We start from the raw sequence: 15,800 nt of genomic DNA on the forward strand, positions 1-15,800 counted from the left end.
CTACAATTTACATATTGTTTTGAGATAAAAGCTGTCTTCTGGCAAATTTTTATGCTTTAAGTTGCAAGCACAAAATTACAATTAACATCGATTAGTTGGCGTAGCAAATGTCACAGTAAAACCCGTAAGATTCACCCAAAAGATACGGTCTTTCTCGACCGCATTAGCTTATTACTAAATATGGATATAACTTTGTTTTCCAACCCTGGGAAGAAAGAGGTGAGTGTGAAGGACAGTGCTGGGAAAAAGAAGTGGATGATATTCATCAACTTAAAGAAAGAAATCATCAAAAACATGACAGAAAGTCTTGCCAACTTGGCAAATAAATTTGAGACTATTACTGCTAGTGTGCACCAAAACTGAAGCAGAAAAAACCAAGGAGGTTAAAATAATATCTAAACCAGTAATGTCAAATAGGCGGCCTTTGGGCTGAATCAGGCCCGCGAAAAGGTTCAAAACTACCCGCGAAATGAGTTTGCTAAGTGTAAAATTGGGCTGCATTTTTAAATTAAGGGAAACTGCTGTTCTAAATGTGTCCACTAGATGTCGCAATAGCAATTCTGTAAGGCAGTATACCAAGCAAGAGGTACACGGTAAAACAGGGCTGTGACTCCGCCCCCTCAACCTAACGTAAAACAAACAGGAGTGAAATAAAAATTGGTAACCCCACTTAAAATGCTGCGTGAGACACTGCACATTGATATAGTTCTGTGAAAATGTTGGTTTTCTGTGCAAATTTAAAGAAAGTGGACAGTGTGTGATTGAAAGCAATATTGTCAGTCTAAGTTTTTTGGTTGGTTGAAATTGTTCACACACTGCACAGCTTTTATTTTTCTATCTATACCCAGTGATGCCTAGAAGTCAGGGAGTAACGCAACCCTCTTAAATAGTTTGTTGAGTTAGCACAGGATTAATGTGAGGAAATTAAAAATTAGGTAGTTGATACACAGAATACCGTATTTCCTTGAATAGTCGTCGGGGTGCTAATTAATTTAAAACCTCTTCTCACACCTGCGCTTATTCAAAGCAAGCGGTAAAAGTAAGCAGGCGCTAATAATTTTAAAACCTCTTCTCACCCCTGCGCTTACTAATGGCATGCAATAAAAAATTGTGTGTGATAAGAAAAAATTATAATAATAAAATATGATTTTACGTCCGCGGCCCGGTGGTTGGGGACCACTGCTCTACAGCATGTCATCGCACCCACTTTTACATCATGCTGTCTGCGTGCCGGCCGGACGCATGCATTTCGCTGCTTCTTATACCAGATTGCAATGCATACTTGGTCAACAGCCATACCTTTTACACTGATGTTTGTGATATAAACAACTTTAAAACTCTTACTAATATGCGCCACACTCTGTGAACCCACACCAAACACATTTCTGGAGAGCATTGGCTCTGTGTCACATTATAAACGCAGCATAGGGATTACCCATGATGCCGTGCATCCGTGACTCTTGGCTACCGGTATATTATACACGCGCACCCAACCCCGCCCACCTCAACCACCGCACGGAGAGGGGGGCGGGGTGTGGTGCCAGCGGGTGTATGGTGTAGCCAGGAGTTGTGGATGCATTGCATTCTGGGTAAATGTTATGTTGCGTTTATAATGTGTTACAGAGCCAATGTTATTATTAAGAGTGTTAAAGTTGTTTTATATCACAACCATTAGTGTGATCTGTATGGCTGTGCAAAAAGAACCCTGGTTTACTCATAGAAAAAGCAAAAAATAACTCCTCCGCCATTTGAAAAAGATGGCAGGAAAAGTGCCGCTCATGACGTCACGAATTAGACCCGGCAGTTAAAGTAAGCATGTGCTTATTTATATGGGGAGCGAGTTTGCCCCGGCAGTTGTTCAAGGAAATAGTAGTTTTAATTTTTTCTTGGGTTGAAAATGATTTGCAAATCATTGTATTCCGTTTATATTTACATCTAACACAATTTCCCAACTCATATGGAAACGGGGTTTGTATTTTTAAGTTACAATGCCATGATTTTACCCGCCCGGCCCATGTGGGAATAGATTGTCTTCCATGCGGCACCTGGGCTAAAATGAGTTTGACACCGCTGATTTAAACGGTGGCCATTTATTCTTTCAAATATGAAAAAGCTGCTAATGTTTGACAAAGTAGCAGCTGGAAGGAGATACTGTAGAAGTCCACTCCCCAAGGTAAATGCCGTAAAAAAAAATACTGTAGTTGGTCAAAGTACCGTATATTATCCATTCTATTGTTTTTGTATAATATTTCTAATGTAAAAGTCAGTTTTTCTTAGTAAAAGGCATGTTACACGTTAAAATGGTGCTGTTTTGTGTGAGTCTGAGCACCAATTAAATTGATTACAATGAATTTCAACGGGAGATGTTGATTGAGATGCAAGTGCTTTGAGTTAAGCCCTTAGTCGCAGAACTAATTTAAGTCATAAGTTGAGGCACTGCTGTACCTAACAAAACATGTTAATTAATTAAAAAATCATAACGCATCACCTTTTTAAAAAAAATGGATGTGCTGCAGGAAGAAAAAGCGGCTTCCTTAAAGAGGAAAAATTATGAAAAGGATCTCATTATATCGCCAATGATGTGTTGAAACTCATGAATTGTTCATTTAAGTCCAAAAATGTTTTCCTATATTTAATGTTAATGTCCTTCTTTTTCTTGTCGTTATTGTTCCCACTTTCTCTAACTCGTACATTTCCTAAGCACTCTTTATTTATTCAAAATGTATTATTTTAAAGATACACATTAATTGTATGCTTATTTTTTTTTTCTTAACACTGTAAAAGCTAGTGTCATTTTGTTCACTCCTATTTACTTAATGATGTTTCATTTTTCTCTCCACTACTCCCTTTCTTTTCAAACAGGAAGTAATGATAAGAATGAATAATGGATAAGATTTATACAGCACTTTTCTAGACAGGTGGGTGAAGTGTCTTGCTCAAGGGCACAATGGGCTGGCGGAAGCTGGACTCGAACCTGGAACCCTCAAATTACCGCTCTACCATCGTAACCAACCCATCCCAAGTAAATAAAAAAGTATTCAAAACACTAGGACAGGGGTGTCAAACTCAAATGCAGAGTGGGCCAAAATTTAAAACCGAACAAAGCCGCGGGCCGAGGTTGAACAAATTAACCTTTTAATAGGGACCCAAAAAAGTTTTGCATTGAATATTGAACAAGTAAGGCTTATATAACTTTATAGTGACATGCAAACTCGAGTTTCAAATAATAATAATAATTAAAAAATATCAATGGCATATCAAATAAAATTTAAATAAAAATTGACTGCCTCTTTTTGGCGGTGGGGTTGAGGTGGACAGGGTTTGGTGATATGCCATATATTGTAGCGTCCCAGAAGAGTTAGTGTTGCAAGGCGTTCTGGGTATTTGTTCTGTTGTGTTTATGTTGTGTTACGGTGCGGATGTTCTCCCGAAATGTGTCATTCTTGTTTGGTGTGGGTTCACAGTGTGGCGCATATTTGTAACAGTGTTAAAGTTATTTATACGGCCACCCTCAGTGTGACCTGTATGGCTGTTGACCAAGTATGCATTGCATTCACTTGTGTGTGTGTAAAAGCCGCATATATTATGTGACTGGGCCGGCACGCTGTTTGTATAGAGGAAAAGCGGACGTGCTGACAGGTTGTAGAGAACGCCAAAGGCAGTGCCTTTAAAACCCACCCCAAATATTGTTGTCCGGGATGAAATTCGGGAGGAGCACTGAACTTCGGGAGTCTCCCGGGAAAATCGAGAGGGTTGGCATGTAAGAGTGTTAGCGGTGAATGCGGTGTTACAGCGGCGGGCCAGCTCTAATGTTAATTTGATATTGCCTCAAGGGCCTAGTGAAATTACACGGCAGGCCAAATTTGGCCCGCGGGCCAGAGTTTGACACCCATGCACTAGGAGTTCATAAACACACAAAAGACATAATGTGAATAAACATGGAGATAGGGTAGGATTAAATGAGAGCTGCTATATCAAAGTATGTATTATTATAAAGAGGCAAAATATTGTTACGTTTTTTTTCTTTACCGCAGGAGTCTATGGTTTCTAATAGGGCTGCAGCTATCAATCAGGTAAATATATATATATATATATATATATATATATATATATATATATATATATATATATATATATACAGAACTGTCTCAAAATTCAAATATTGTGTCCTCATTGTGTCATGTTTAAAATTATTTTTTGTGTAGGGCTCCAAAGACATTTTAGCCAGGCAAGTGGGTAATGTAGTATCCCTGCTTTTAGTAAAAACTTCTGGTGTCTGTTTTTTCGTTTCTGTTTACTAAGGATTCAAAACCTTCATTCTTATTTTCTAATAAATACACATCAGCAACATTGAACTTGCACTTTAAATATTCATTAATAATAAATGTATGAGTTTCTTACTAAATTCACTGTAAAAATAATTAATTGAAGCAAGTTTTATTTTTAGTCAGTAAGAATAACAAACAATGAAATATATTTTGTCAAAATCACAATACTTTGTGCATCTTTAGTTGGCACTTTTTTAAATTGAGAGGCTTCAAATACAATGACTATATTATATATGGCAGATGTCAGAGATTGTACAGGTAACCCAGAGAACATATATGACTCATTAACAAAAGGTAATTAAATTAAAAGTCTTAACATGCAAAAAAACATATTAAATAATATGTAACTGCGTATTTATAATAATATGAGAATTATTTTTTATTAGTTTTTACATATTAAGAACAATTAACATACTATGCAAATAAACTTGCACACATTTGTGTGACTTTGCAGGAGGTCTACAAAACACCTTATACTTTAATACTGGCTCCAAAACAGCCAAGCGCAGTTTTTTCCTTTTGCTAACGTGCTAAGGGCTCTATCTAGTGGTGATGCAGGGAACTACATCCCTTTTACAGCTGCAGGTTTGTGTGCTTTTTTTCTCACCGTGAAGCTCTCTTCTGCTTGGAACTGGTTGTCCACGTAGATACAGCGCCTATCATAGTCTTTCAGTTCTTGACTGGACTCAATACTCCTGGAAACAACAGAGTAATCATTAGCATAATGTGTGCTTGTGTTGATAAAAGGCTGTAAAGATTCCTGTTTGTTTTTTTGCGGGGGAGGTTTCCGCGGTTGCTCCAGATCGTCATTAGCCTGTTTTGGATTGCTAGTTGGCAAACATATCCAATCAGTTCTTTGTTCTTTGAGAAAGCATGCGAGTTTAACTCTCTGATGATGAGAATTATTTGGGCGCAGGACAATGAGCCCGCATTTTCAGGGCGTCTGTGATCAAAACAAACACAAATCCTAAAATATGACATCAGACTGATTATTTATAGCATATTTTCCCTACCAAAAGAATTTTTCTGCATGCCCCATGTTGACAACGTAGTCTTTCCCTCCCACCTCCTGAAAGTGCAGGGCGATGAACTGTGGCTGGTAGCTGTGGATGGTCTGTGACGCAGAGAGCAAAGCAAAGATTATTACATTGCACACTAAAAAGGCTCACTTTTTTTTTTGTCACAGAAGGGTAAATTTCCACAAGGGGTCAAGTGGAATTTTTGGGTTGCTTATTTAACATACCAGGCCATGTGTTCATTTCTTATCAGTGACCAGCACTGTGTCCGTTTTCCAGAGTACATGATGAAATATTTATGTACAGTATGTGTCACAAGGAATGAAGTTATAAGGTTAAACGGCTTCCACTTCCCAAATGTACCTTGTATAGCTCCTGAAGCCATTCATTTTGAATTTCGCCCACCTATAAAGAAGAAAGATACAAGATTAGATTTTAGATTTAGGTTTATTTGTCCCTGTTGGGGAAACTCATTTTCACTGCCGTACATTTAAACATATAGACATTACACATCACAAAACAAAAAGACATCATACATGACCAAACACATTTACAGGCTTTATCAGCCGGGTCGGCCTGGCTTGCTGTTAAGGGCGGCTATAGCTGCAGGGATAAGGCTTTTCCTGAGCCGGGCCCTCTGGAATTTGATGGTTCTGTACCTGCGCCCTGATGGTAGTGGGATTATGTATTTGTGTAGTGGGTGACTGATATCCTGGACTAATGTGTTTGCCAGTCGAGTGAAGGACCTGTGGTTTAAATCTGAAATGTTGGGTGTGGGTAGGCCGATGATTTTAGCTGCTATGTTTGTAATGTGTGTGAGTTTGGTCCGGTTGGTTACAGAAAGCATGGTGAAAAAACATGTGGAACAGTACAGAAAGATGGGTGGAACAATGCTTTGGTAGAGTAATAACAGGAGATGAGGTGCAACGTATAGTTCTTTAAGTTTTCGGATGGCTGACAGTCTTTGTTGACTTCTTTTTTAAATGTCAGTGGCGTGCTGATCAAAGGTGAGTTTATTGTCCAAAGTTACGCCCAGGTATTTAAACGTGTCAACTGTTTTAACTGTTTGTGTATTTATGATGATTGAGTGCAAAGGTGAGGGGGGGTTGAACCATATTTCTTCTGTTTTATTAACATTGATTTCCAGTTAACTGGCTGTGCATGACTCTGTGAAATGTTTGACTGTGCAGTGTTTCCCCCAGTTTAGGCATCTATTTGTGGTGGTCTGGTCGGGCAGCAGAGTGGGCGGGGGCAGCGGCGGCGGCGATGACCAAGAAGAACGCGGAGTTGGAATATAATTAAGACACTTTATGTACATATGTATATGATATTTACATATTCATATAATATGTAACTACAAGCTCCATTCACAGGCAGAGTCCCATTGCTTTTATGAGCGGTCAAGCGAGTCAAAACCCAAAAAAAAAAATATATATATATATATATATTTTTTTTTTTTAACTTTTATTTGTGGCGGCCGTAATTCTTTCGTGGCGGGCCGCCACAAATAAATGAAAGTGTGGGAAACCCTGCTGTGTTATGATAGTCCAGGATGGATTGACTATTGAAGAGGACTGCGAGAATGGCTGTGTCATCTGAGTATTTTAAGTATGTTGTGGTGGGTGAGATGCTACGGCAGTCATTGGTGTAGAGCAGTGGTTCTTAACCGTAGCCTCAGCCACGGGGGTAAAAACACATTCGACTTATCGTGTAAATAAAAAGTTCTCCCTATCAGCATATTATGGATACCCGGAAACAATTTTCCCTCTAATTTTCCATCTGATTTGGAGGTTGTTTGATTGATCGATTTGAAACTTTTACTAGCAGATTGCAAAGAAAGAGAATACATTATATGAAACAGTACAGTTTACACAGTACAGTACATATGCCGTACAATTGACCACTAAATGGTAACACCCAAATAACTTTTTTAACTTGTTTAAATCGGGGTCCACGTTAATCATCCATCCATCCATCCATTTCCTACCGCTTATTCCCTTTTGGGGTCTCGGGGGGCGCTGGCGTCTATCTCAGCTACAATCGGGCGGAAGGCGGGGTACACCCTGGACAAGTCGCTACTTCATCACAGGGCCAACACAGGTAGACAGACAACATTCACACTCACATTCACACACTAGGGCCAATTTAGTGTTGCCAATCAACCTATCCCCAGGTGCATGTCTTTGGAAGTGGGAGGAAGCCGGAGAACCCGGAGGTAACCCACGCATTCACGGGGAGAACATGCAAACTCCACACAGAAAGATCCCGTGCCTGGATTTGAACCCAGGACTCCAGGACCTTCGTATTGTGAGGCAGACGCACTAACCCCTTTGCCACCGTGAAGCCCCACGTTAATCAATTCATGGTAATGTGTTTAAGGTGTGTAATTTGTTGTGAGTTCATGCATTTTGTTGGTTTTGTTCTTTGAACAAGGTGCTGTTCATGCATGGTTCATTTTGTGCACCAGTAAAAAAACAACTTTTTCTTGAATATGAAAAGAATAAAAAATTATAATTTTTCACTAAAGAAGGGTTCAGGGAATGCGCATATGAAACTGATGGGGTTCAGTACCTCCAACAAGGTTAAGAACCACTGATGTAGAGTGTGTACAGGAAAGGGCTCAACACACATCCCTGTGGGACTCCAATATTAAACTTGGTATCAAATGTTGTCATAGTTACTCTTTCGAGCTCAAAAACCTTTAGTACTGTTGGTAACACTCTTTAGTCACAACTTCAAATAAAGTCAAACTGAATTGAAAATTAGGCGTCAGCGATAAAATTATTCAGTTTTTATAAGGGCTGCACGGTTAATCAACATCGAAATATTGACAGCAATAACCTAACCACAAGAGGATGTGTTTGTTTTTTTCTCTATAAAAATTCAATCATTTTTGCTGTCAATGTTCAATAATAAAGTTGTTTAAATCCAATTAAGGATGTCTAACAGCACCTACAACCATCTTGCAAAAATGCAAAATGGCTCAAAGCCTCTGATTGAACACAGTTTGCTCAAAACAGATGTCGTAACATCATCAAAGCTCACCCTTTTTTATTCACACCCAGCGCCAACATTTGGGAACCAGCATGGGGGTGACTAAAGATAGGTGAAAATATTTTAAATCTATTTTTGGCAGCATCCGACAAAGTTTTGTTTCAGTTTTACTTCTGCATCTCCATCCATTTTCTATCGCTTGAACCGGGGTTGCTGGAGCCTATCTCAGTTGCATTCGGAGGGAAGACGGGGTACACCCTGGACAAGTTGCCACCCCATCGCAGGGCCAACTCAGATAGACAGACAACATTCACACTCACATTCACACATTAGGGTCAATTTAGTGTTGCCAATCAAAGGGAATAAGCGGTTGAAAATGGATGGATGGATGGCATTCACAGTCACACACTAGGGCCAATTTAGTGTTGCCATCAACCTATCCCCAGGTGCATGTCTTTGGAAGTAAGAGGAAGCCACGCGGAACATGCAAACTCCCCACAGAAAGATCCCGTGCCCAGGATTGAACCTAGGACCTTCGTAATGTGAGGCACGCGCACTAACCCTTTTGCATCTCATACCACATAAATGTGGTGCCTTCAAGGACCCTTTATTAAAGTTCGAAACAGAGGCGTCACTGTTTTTTATTGACAGAGCAGGATTAACCCCCCGTAGATACACTAATAACAATAGTGTGTTATAATTGTTAGCCTGTGGAGGGGGCGTGGCCTGCGAGCCTGCCGTGAAGCAGGGTGTGACAGGATCGGCCTCGAAGTCAGCGACAGGTGCGTTGATGGCCTACCTGGGCCTTGTTATCTAATCACCTGTCACTCTGTATAAGCAGCAAACTGAGAAGAGAGAGGTTGTTGGAGCTGGAGAAAGAGCGCGAGCGAGAACGAGAAAACAACAGACTCATACTGAAAAGCAACCTGAGAACATTATTGAAAAAAAATAAAATTGTATTTAAACCATGAAACGGGCTCGCCTGGAGATGCTTGGTGGTCAAGAAGACCCACTGGAAGAGAGCTTCCAAAAATTGGCGCCCAACATGGCCGGACAAGAGGCCGACCCCCTGACGGCTCTTGCGGCGGTGGCAGAAGCAAGCTACCAGCAAAAGGGGGCGGTCCTCCAGCAAGTGGCCCAGCAGGGCCAAATCCTACAAGCGCACTGGTGGACAGGGTAGCAGCGGCACGGCCAACGAAAGCAGCCATTGCCATACATCTAGCAGATTTAGAGTGATCCACAGACCGGAAACGCAGATGGTCGTGGCCGACTTCCTCTCCCGCTTCCTCACGGGGGTAGGAAGCTGGGCGGGGGGTGGAGTAAGCGCAGCCGGACAGCTTTCCGGCCTGCGTCTGGCGGTGGAGGTATGTGTAGGGGGGTTGGCCTGCGAGCCTGCAGCGAAGCGGGGTGTGCCAGGATCGGCCTCGAAGTCAGCGATAGGTGCGTAGATGGCCCACCTGGGCCTCATTATCCAATCACCCGTCACTCTGTATAAGCAGCAAACCGGGAGGAGAGACGTTGAGCGCAAGCGAGAGACCAACAGACTCATGCTGAAAAGCAACCTGAGAAACTTTATTAATAAACCATGAAACGGGCTCGCCTGGAGATGCTTGGTGGTCAAGAGGACCCACTGGAAGAGAGCTTCCACATAGCCATACATGATAAACATACAATCAGCTAATCTCTATCTTACAGTATGAAAAAAAGGGAAACTTGCAAATTTACATGTGTTTTAAAAAGCTGGTTTCAACCAAATTAAGTATGTTTCGTTGTACTTGGGGCTTCACGGTGGAAGAGGGGTTAGAGCGTCTGCCTCACAATACGAAGGTCCTGAGTAGTCCTGGGTTCAAACCCGGGCTCGGGATCTTTCTGTGTGGAGTTAACATGTTCTCCCTGTGAATGCGTGGGTTCCCTCCGGCTTCCTCCCACTTCCAAAGACAAGCACCTAGGGATAGGTTGATTGGCAACACTAAATTGGCCCTAGCGTGAACGTGAGTGTTGTCTGTCTATATGTGTTGGCCCTGCGATGAGTAGCGACTTGTCCAGGCTGTATGCCGCCTTCCGCCAGATTTTAGCTGAGATAGGCACCAGCGCCCCCCACAACCCCAAAGGGAATAAGCGGTAGAAAATGGATGGATGGATCGTTGTGCTTGTGCATTGACTATAAAGTCCTATCCTATTCTAAATAAGTAGTATTTTAGTTCATGTAAACATACCGAGTATGTGTACAGGGGGAGGTTATGGGAGCCCATCAGATGACTTACAATAATAATAATAAAAATAATAATAATAACACTAATAAATAGGTGCTACTAATTATTAAAGACCAAAATGGAGCCACACAAAGCCCAGCTTACATGGTTGGAGGAGGAAGGGGGCAGGACAAAATGCTTGCAACACGTTTGAAAAGCCAACGCCCTTTGGGAAGCCACGTAAGCATGCAAAACAATCACTTTGAATGGAGTAACAAAAAGTGATGTTGTAATGCAATGTGATTCCACAAATGCAAAAGCAAATAATAATAAATAATATAGTGCATGTGTACCTAGTACCTACTATACAATCTAACCAATATGGAACATTTGAAGCGTCCGACTAACTCCCAAGTGAACTAATATTCATTGCACTGTACCTCACTTGCTCCTTGGATCGCACGATAAAGTTGAGACTTCACCAACAAACAACACTAGTGTGCTAAAAGCTGCATGAACGCTTTACAGTGTTTGTTTATATGAATGAAGGAGGGGGTATTGGACTAGAACAGCCCAAATCCCTGAGTAAAGATAACCATCTGTTTACATATATCCCACAATGGGATCTAACATGTTTCCACTGGAGGCAGATGTGGCACCAGGAAACATGGTCCTGAGCCAAATTTCCATGAGTAAGGGAGCGCTTGACCTCACTAAAGAACTTTTGTCAGTTCAAGCGTAGCTAACAAACTATGGGAGGTGCTATCACATTCTGCCCCCGCATTCTTTCTTATTAAAAAGCTCTCAAACAAATAGAAAAAAAGGCTTGAATGAATTGGTCTGGTTTAAAGGGGCTGTTTGCAACTTGCTCAGTTACATTTTTCAAACCAACAAAAACGCTGCAGGCTGGCTTATGTTACCATAAATCTTTTACAGTGAGCTTATTTATAAGCTTACTTGCTCCTGGCTTGTCCTTAGTGTGTACTTAATAATGATACTTAAGATACTTAGAAATGCAGTTTATTTGCCCACAGGAGGTGAGTATTATTAACTTAGTCAAGTGGTTCCACTCTGTGCATGGAGACACATGCTAGCCACTTGTCAGCCGGGACACCAGGTAAGTATACATAAATAGTGTCAGCCAGAAGAGATCGCCGTTTATGATCAGCACTAAAAGGCAATAATCAACAATACCATACCACAGTGGTTCTCAACCATTTTTCAGTAATGTACTCACTGTGAACATTTTTTTAATTCAAGTACCCCTTAATCAGAGCAAAGCATTTTTGTTTGAAAAAAAGAGATAAAGAAGTAAAATACAGCACTATGTCATCAGTTTCTGATTTATTAAATTGTATAACAGTGCAAAATATTGCTCATTTGAAGTGGTCTTTCTTGAACTATTTGGAAAAAAAGATATAAAATGACTAAAAGCTTGTTGAAAAATAAACAAGTGATTCAATCATAAATAAAGATTTCTACACATAGAAGTAATCATCAACTTAAAGTGCCCACTTTGGGGATTGTAATAGAGATCCATTCGGATTCATGAACCTAATTCTAAAGATTTCTTCACAAAAAAACAAATGTTTAACATCAATATTTATGGAACATGTCCACAAAACATTTAGCTGTCAACACTGAATATTGCATTGTTGCATTTCTTTTTACAGTTTATGAACTTACATTCATATTTTGTTGAAGTCCATCCATCCATTTTCTACCGCTTATTCCCTTGGGGTCGTTGGTGCCTATCTCAGCTACAATCGGGCGGAAGGCAGCATACACCCTGGACAAGTCGCCAACTCATCGCAGGGCCAAAACAGATAGACAGACAACATTCACACACTAGGGCCAATTTAGTGTTGCCAATCAACCTATCCCCAGGTGCATGTCTTTATTATTCAATAAATATATTTATAAAGGATTTTTGAATTGTTGCTATTTTTAGAATATTTAAAAAAAATCTCCCATACACCTTGGCATACATTCAAGTACCCCCAGGGGTACGCGTACCCCCATTTGAGAAACACTGCCATACCATACCAACTTTATTTATATACCCTTTGAAAAACAACCACAGTTAAAGAACAAAGGGCTGTAAACCACAAAGAAATCAAGGTAAAGGACAGACTAAAAAATAACATTTAAAACAGAAGCAAAATACACATTGAAAAAGCAAATACACATTACCCTAGTCAAGTAAATTTTATTTATATAGCACGTTTACAACAACTTTTAAATTGAACCAAAGTGCTTTACAGGTTAAAAAAGCATAGAGCAACAGAAACAGAAAACAAATAGTGCAAAAAGCAATACGGTAAAAGGGGTCGAATAAAAAGTAAAATATTTGCTAAATAAAAATCATAGTAATAAAAAGTGCGACAAGTATAGAAAAAATAAAATTAAAGCGAAGGGGTGTGGGGGTAGGACTAGAAATGGTGGCCTAGTGGGCAGACTCAGCTCAGGTCAAAGGCCAGCGAAAAGAGGTAGGTCTTAAGAAGGGTTTTGAAAACCCCCAGGCTCTGGACTGACCTAATGTGGAGGGGAAGGCTGTTCCAGAGCTTAGGGGCGGCAACGGAAAAGGCTCTGTCCCCTCTGGTCTTTAGCCTGGATTTAGGGACCGCCAACAGCAGTTGGTCAGCTGACTTTAGGGCTCTAGACGAGGTATGATAATGCAGAAGCTCAGTCAGGTATTGTGGGGCCAGACCATTTAGGGATTTAAAAACAATTAAAAGTCATTTGAAATCAATGCGGTACCCTAAGAACAATTTGTTCAATAACAAGCCGTTAAAAAGTTAAAAACAGTTTAAAGGCTCATGCTGGATTAAAAGCCAGTAAATAAAAATGTGTTTTAAGAAGAGTCTTAAAAGTAGCCAAGGAAGGGGCCCGTCTCACATGGAGAGGGAGATCGTTCCAGAGTTTGGGGCCCCTGTCCCCTCGAAGCTTGCTCTTTTGACCTGGATCAGCTGGTCAGCTGACCTGAGGGACCGGGTGGGGGCATAGAGGTGGAGCAGCCCATAGAGGTAAGGTGGGGCAAGACCATGTAAGGATTTAAAAACAAGTAAGATCATTTTAAAATGGACTCTAAAAGACACAGGCAGCCAGTGAAGCCAACAATGGTGAACAGGTACTTTTTCTACAAAAATCGGCTGATACTGAGCGGCACATTTCTAGAAAATCTAACCAAATAGTTGCTAAAAAATGCGAATATGAGAGTAGATCCCTGCTATTGGATATGGATTATACTCACATGGAGTGTTCTTGTAACTAGGGGTTACATTCCAAGACCTCCCTGCAAAAATCGAAAAACGCGAATAATGGGGGCACCCATTAAAAGCCCTAAATTTTTTTTTTTTTTTTTTAATACCCTAGTCCAGAGGTTCTCAACTCTTTTTTCAGTAATGTACCCCCTGTGAACGTTTTTTTAATTCAAGTACCCCCTAATGAGAACAAAGCATTTTTGGTTGAAAAAAAGAGATGAAGTAAAATACAGCACTATGTCATCAGTTTCTGATTTATTAAATTGTATAACAGTGCAAAATATTGATCATTTGTAGTGGTCTTTCTTGACCTATTTAGAAAAAAATATATAAAAATAACTAAAAACTTGTTGAAAAATAAACAAGTGATTCAATTATAAATAAAGATTTTTATACATAGAAGTAATCATCAACTTAAATTGCCCTCTTTGGTGATTGTAATAGAGATCCATCTGGATTCATGAACTTAATTTTAACATTTCTTCACAAAAAAAAAGAAATGTTTAACATCAATATTTATGGAACATGTCCACAAAAAATCTAGCTGTCAACACTGAATATTGCATTTATTTTCACACTTGATGAACTTACATTCATATTTTGTTGAAGTATTATTCAATAAATATATTTATAAAGGATTTTTGGATTGTTGCTGTTTTTAGAATATTTTTTTAAAATCTCACGTAACCCTTGGCATACCTTCAAGTACCCCCATTTGAGAACCATTGCCCTAGTCCACTGGGGGCCAAACTTTTTGCCTTAAAGGATCAAAGAGAATGTTTTAATGGACAAAGTCAGCGATTTTAAGTAGGGGTGTCCTGATACAACTTTTTCACTTGCAATACGAATTGGCCGATACCGATATCAATACAGTACAGAATTAGCAGGACCCATAGATACAGTACGTGTATTATTTTGTCGTGTGCGATGTGAGAAAATGCTTGGTCAAGTGAAATGAGTCAAACAGAACAATGGTTGTCATGAAAAACACAAAGCTATTTTATTATTAACTGTCTGTAATGGACTTATGCTGTCTTAAGTTGAAATGGAGTGGCCACTATAACTGATGAAATTAAACTCATGACACAGTAAATGATGCGGACATGTCACATATGTGTGTTTGTATGTGTAAGTAATATGCATTTATATATATTTGACATTTGTTCATATTGACATATGTGCTGTTTTAGGCTGCAGTATTGTTGAATTATTATCACAAATGTGCGCTTATGTGCTATTGTGTGATTAGCTGTTGTGTAGCTGCTAGGTCCTAGTAGCCTATAAATAGCCTAGCACAGTGGTCCCCAACCACTGGGCCGCGGCTCGATTGGTATCGGGCCGCAGAATAATTTTTTATTATTATTTTTATTTTATTTTTTATTAGATCAACATAAAAAACACAAGATACACTTCCAATTAGTGCACCAACCCAAAAAAACCTACATTTTTCATGACAAAAACCTCCCTTTTTCATGAAAAAAAAAAAAAAAAAAAATTAAAAAAACAAGAATTCCCCTTTATATGTCGACATGAAAACGTTCTTGTTCATACTGCATTAATATATGCTCATTTTAAACTTTCATGCAGAGAGGGAAATCACAATTAAGTCAATTTAGCAAAACTGTATTTATTAAACAGTTATTAAGCAGTGGCACTAACATTCATGTCATTTCAAAACAGAAAGTGCAAGATTGTCAGGGACATTTTAAAACAAGCTATTAGTGCACTTTTGGCAATGATGTCGCTAAGATGACATTAGGACAACACTAAATTTAAGTGCACTTTTTGTACAGAACGCCGCTGCAATAGTTTAAAACAAATAAAGTGCACTTTTGTGCATGATGTCACACAAGATATTTCAATAACTTTCAAATAAAAATGAGCTGCATAATAGAAAAATCAAATAGTTTATGTCCTTCGCTATGTGGTAGGTTCCTGCGGACGTTATCTCCTTCTGTTGTTGACTATTTTTTTCATACGGTGTTGATGTGGAAATGGTTGCTTGGG

General features: G+C 39.6%; 1 protein-coding gene across 6 annotated transcripts in view; it reads right to left on the reverse strand.

Moving 5' to 3' along the window:
• The window catches only part of inpp5l (inositol polyphosphate-5-phosphatase L), a 53,008-nt gene that overhangs the window by 25,726 nt on the left and 11,482 nt on the right, over positions 1-15,800 (reverse strand). For all 6 annotated transcript variants that reach the window (XR_009807552.1, XM_061906713.1, XM_061906710.1 and 3 more), the window contains exons 2-4: positions 5,708-5,749; positions 5,342-5,442; positions 4,936-5,023 (exon numbers count right to left, since the gene is read on the reverse strand). Coding sequence is in view for 5 of the 6 variants with exons in the window: in XM_061906713.1 (XP_061762697.1) it covers positions 4,936-5,023; positions 5,342-5,442; positions 5,708-5,749 (231 nt within the window). In the remaining variant the exon portion in view is untranslated. The remainder of the gene's footprint in view (positions 1-4,935; positions 5,024-5,341; positions 5,443-5,707; positions 5,750-15,800) is intronic.

This window comes from Nerophis ophidion, linkage group LG07 (genome assembly GCF_033978795.1).
Source record: "Nerophis ophidion isolate RoL-2023_Sa linkage group LG07, RoL_Noph_v1.0, whole genome shotgun sequence".
NCBI classification, from domain to species: Eukaryota; Metazoa; Chordata; class Actinopteri; order Syngnathiformes; family Syngnathidae; genus Nerophis; species Nerophis ophidion.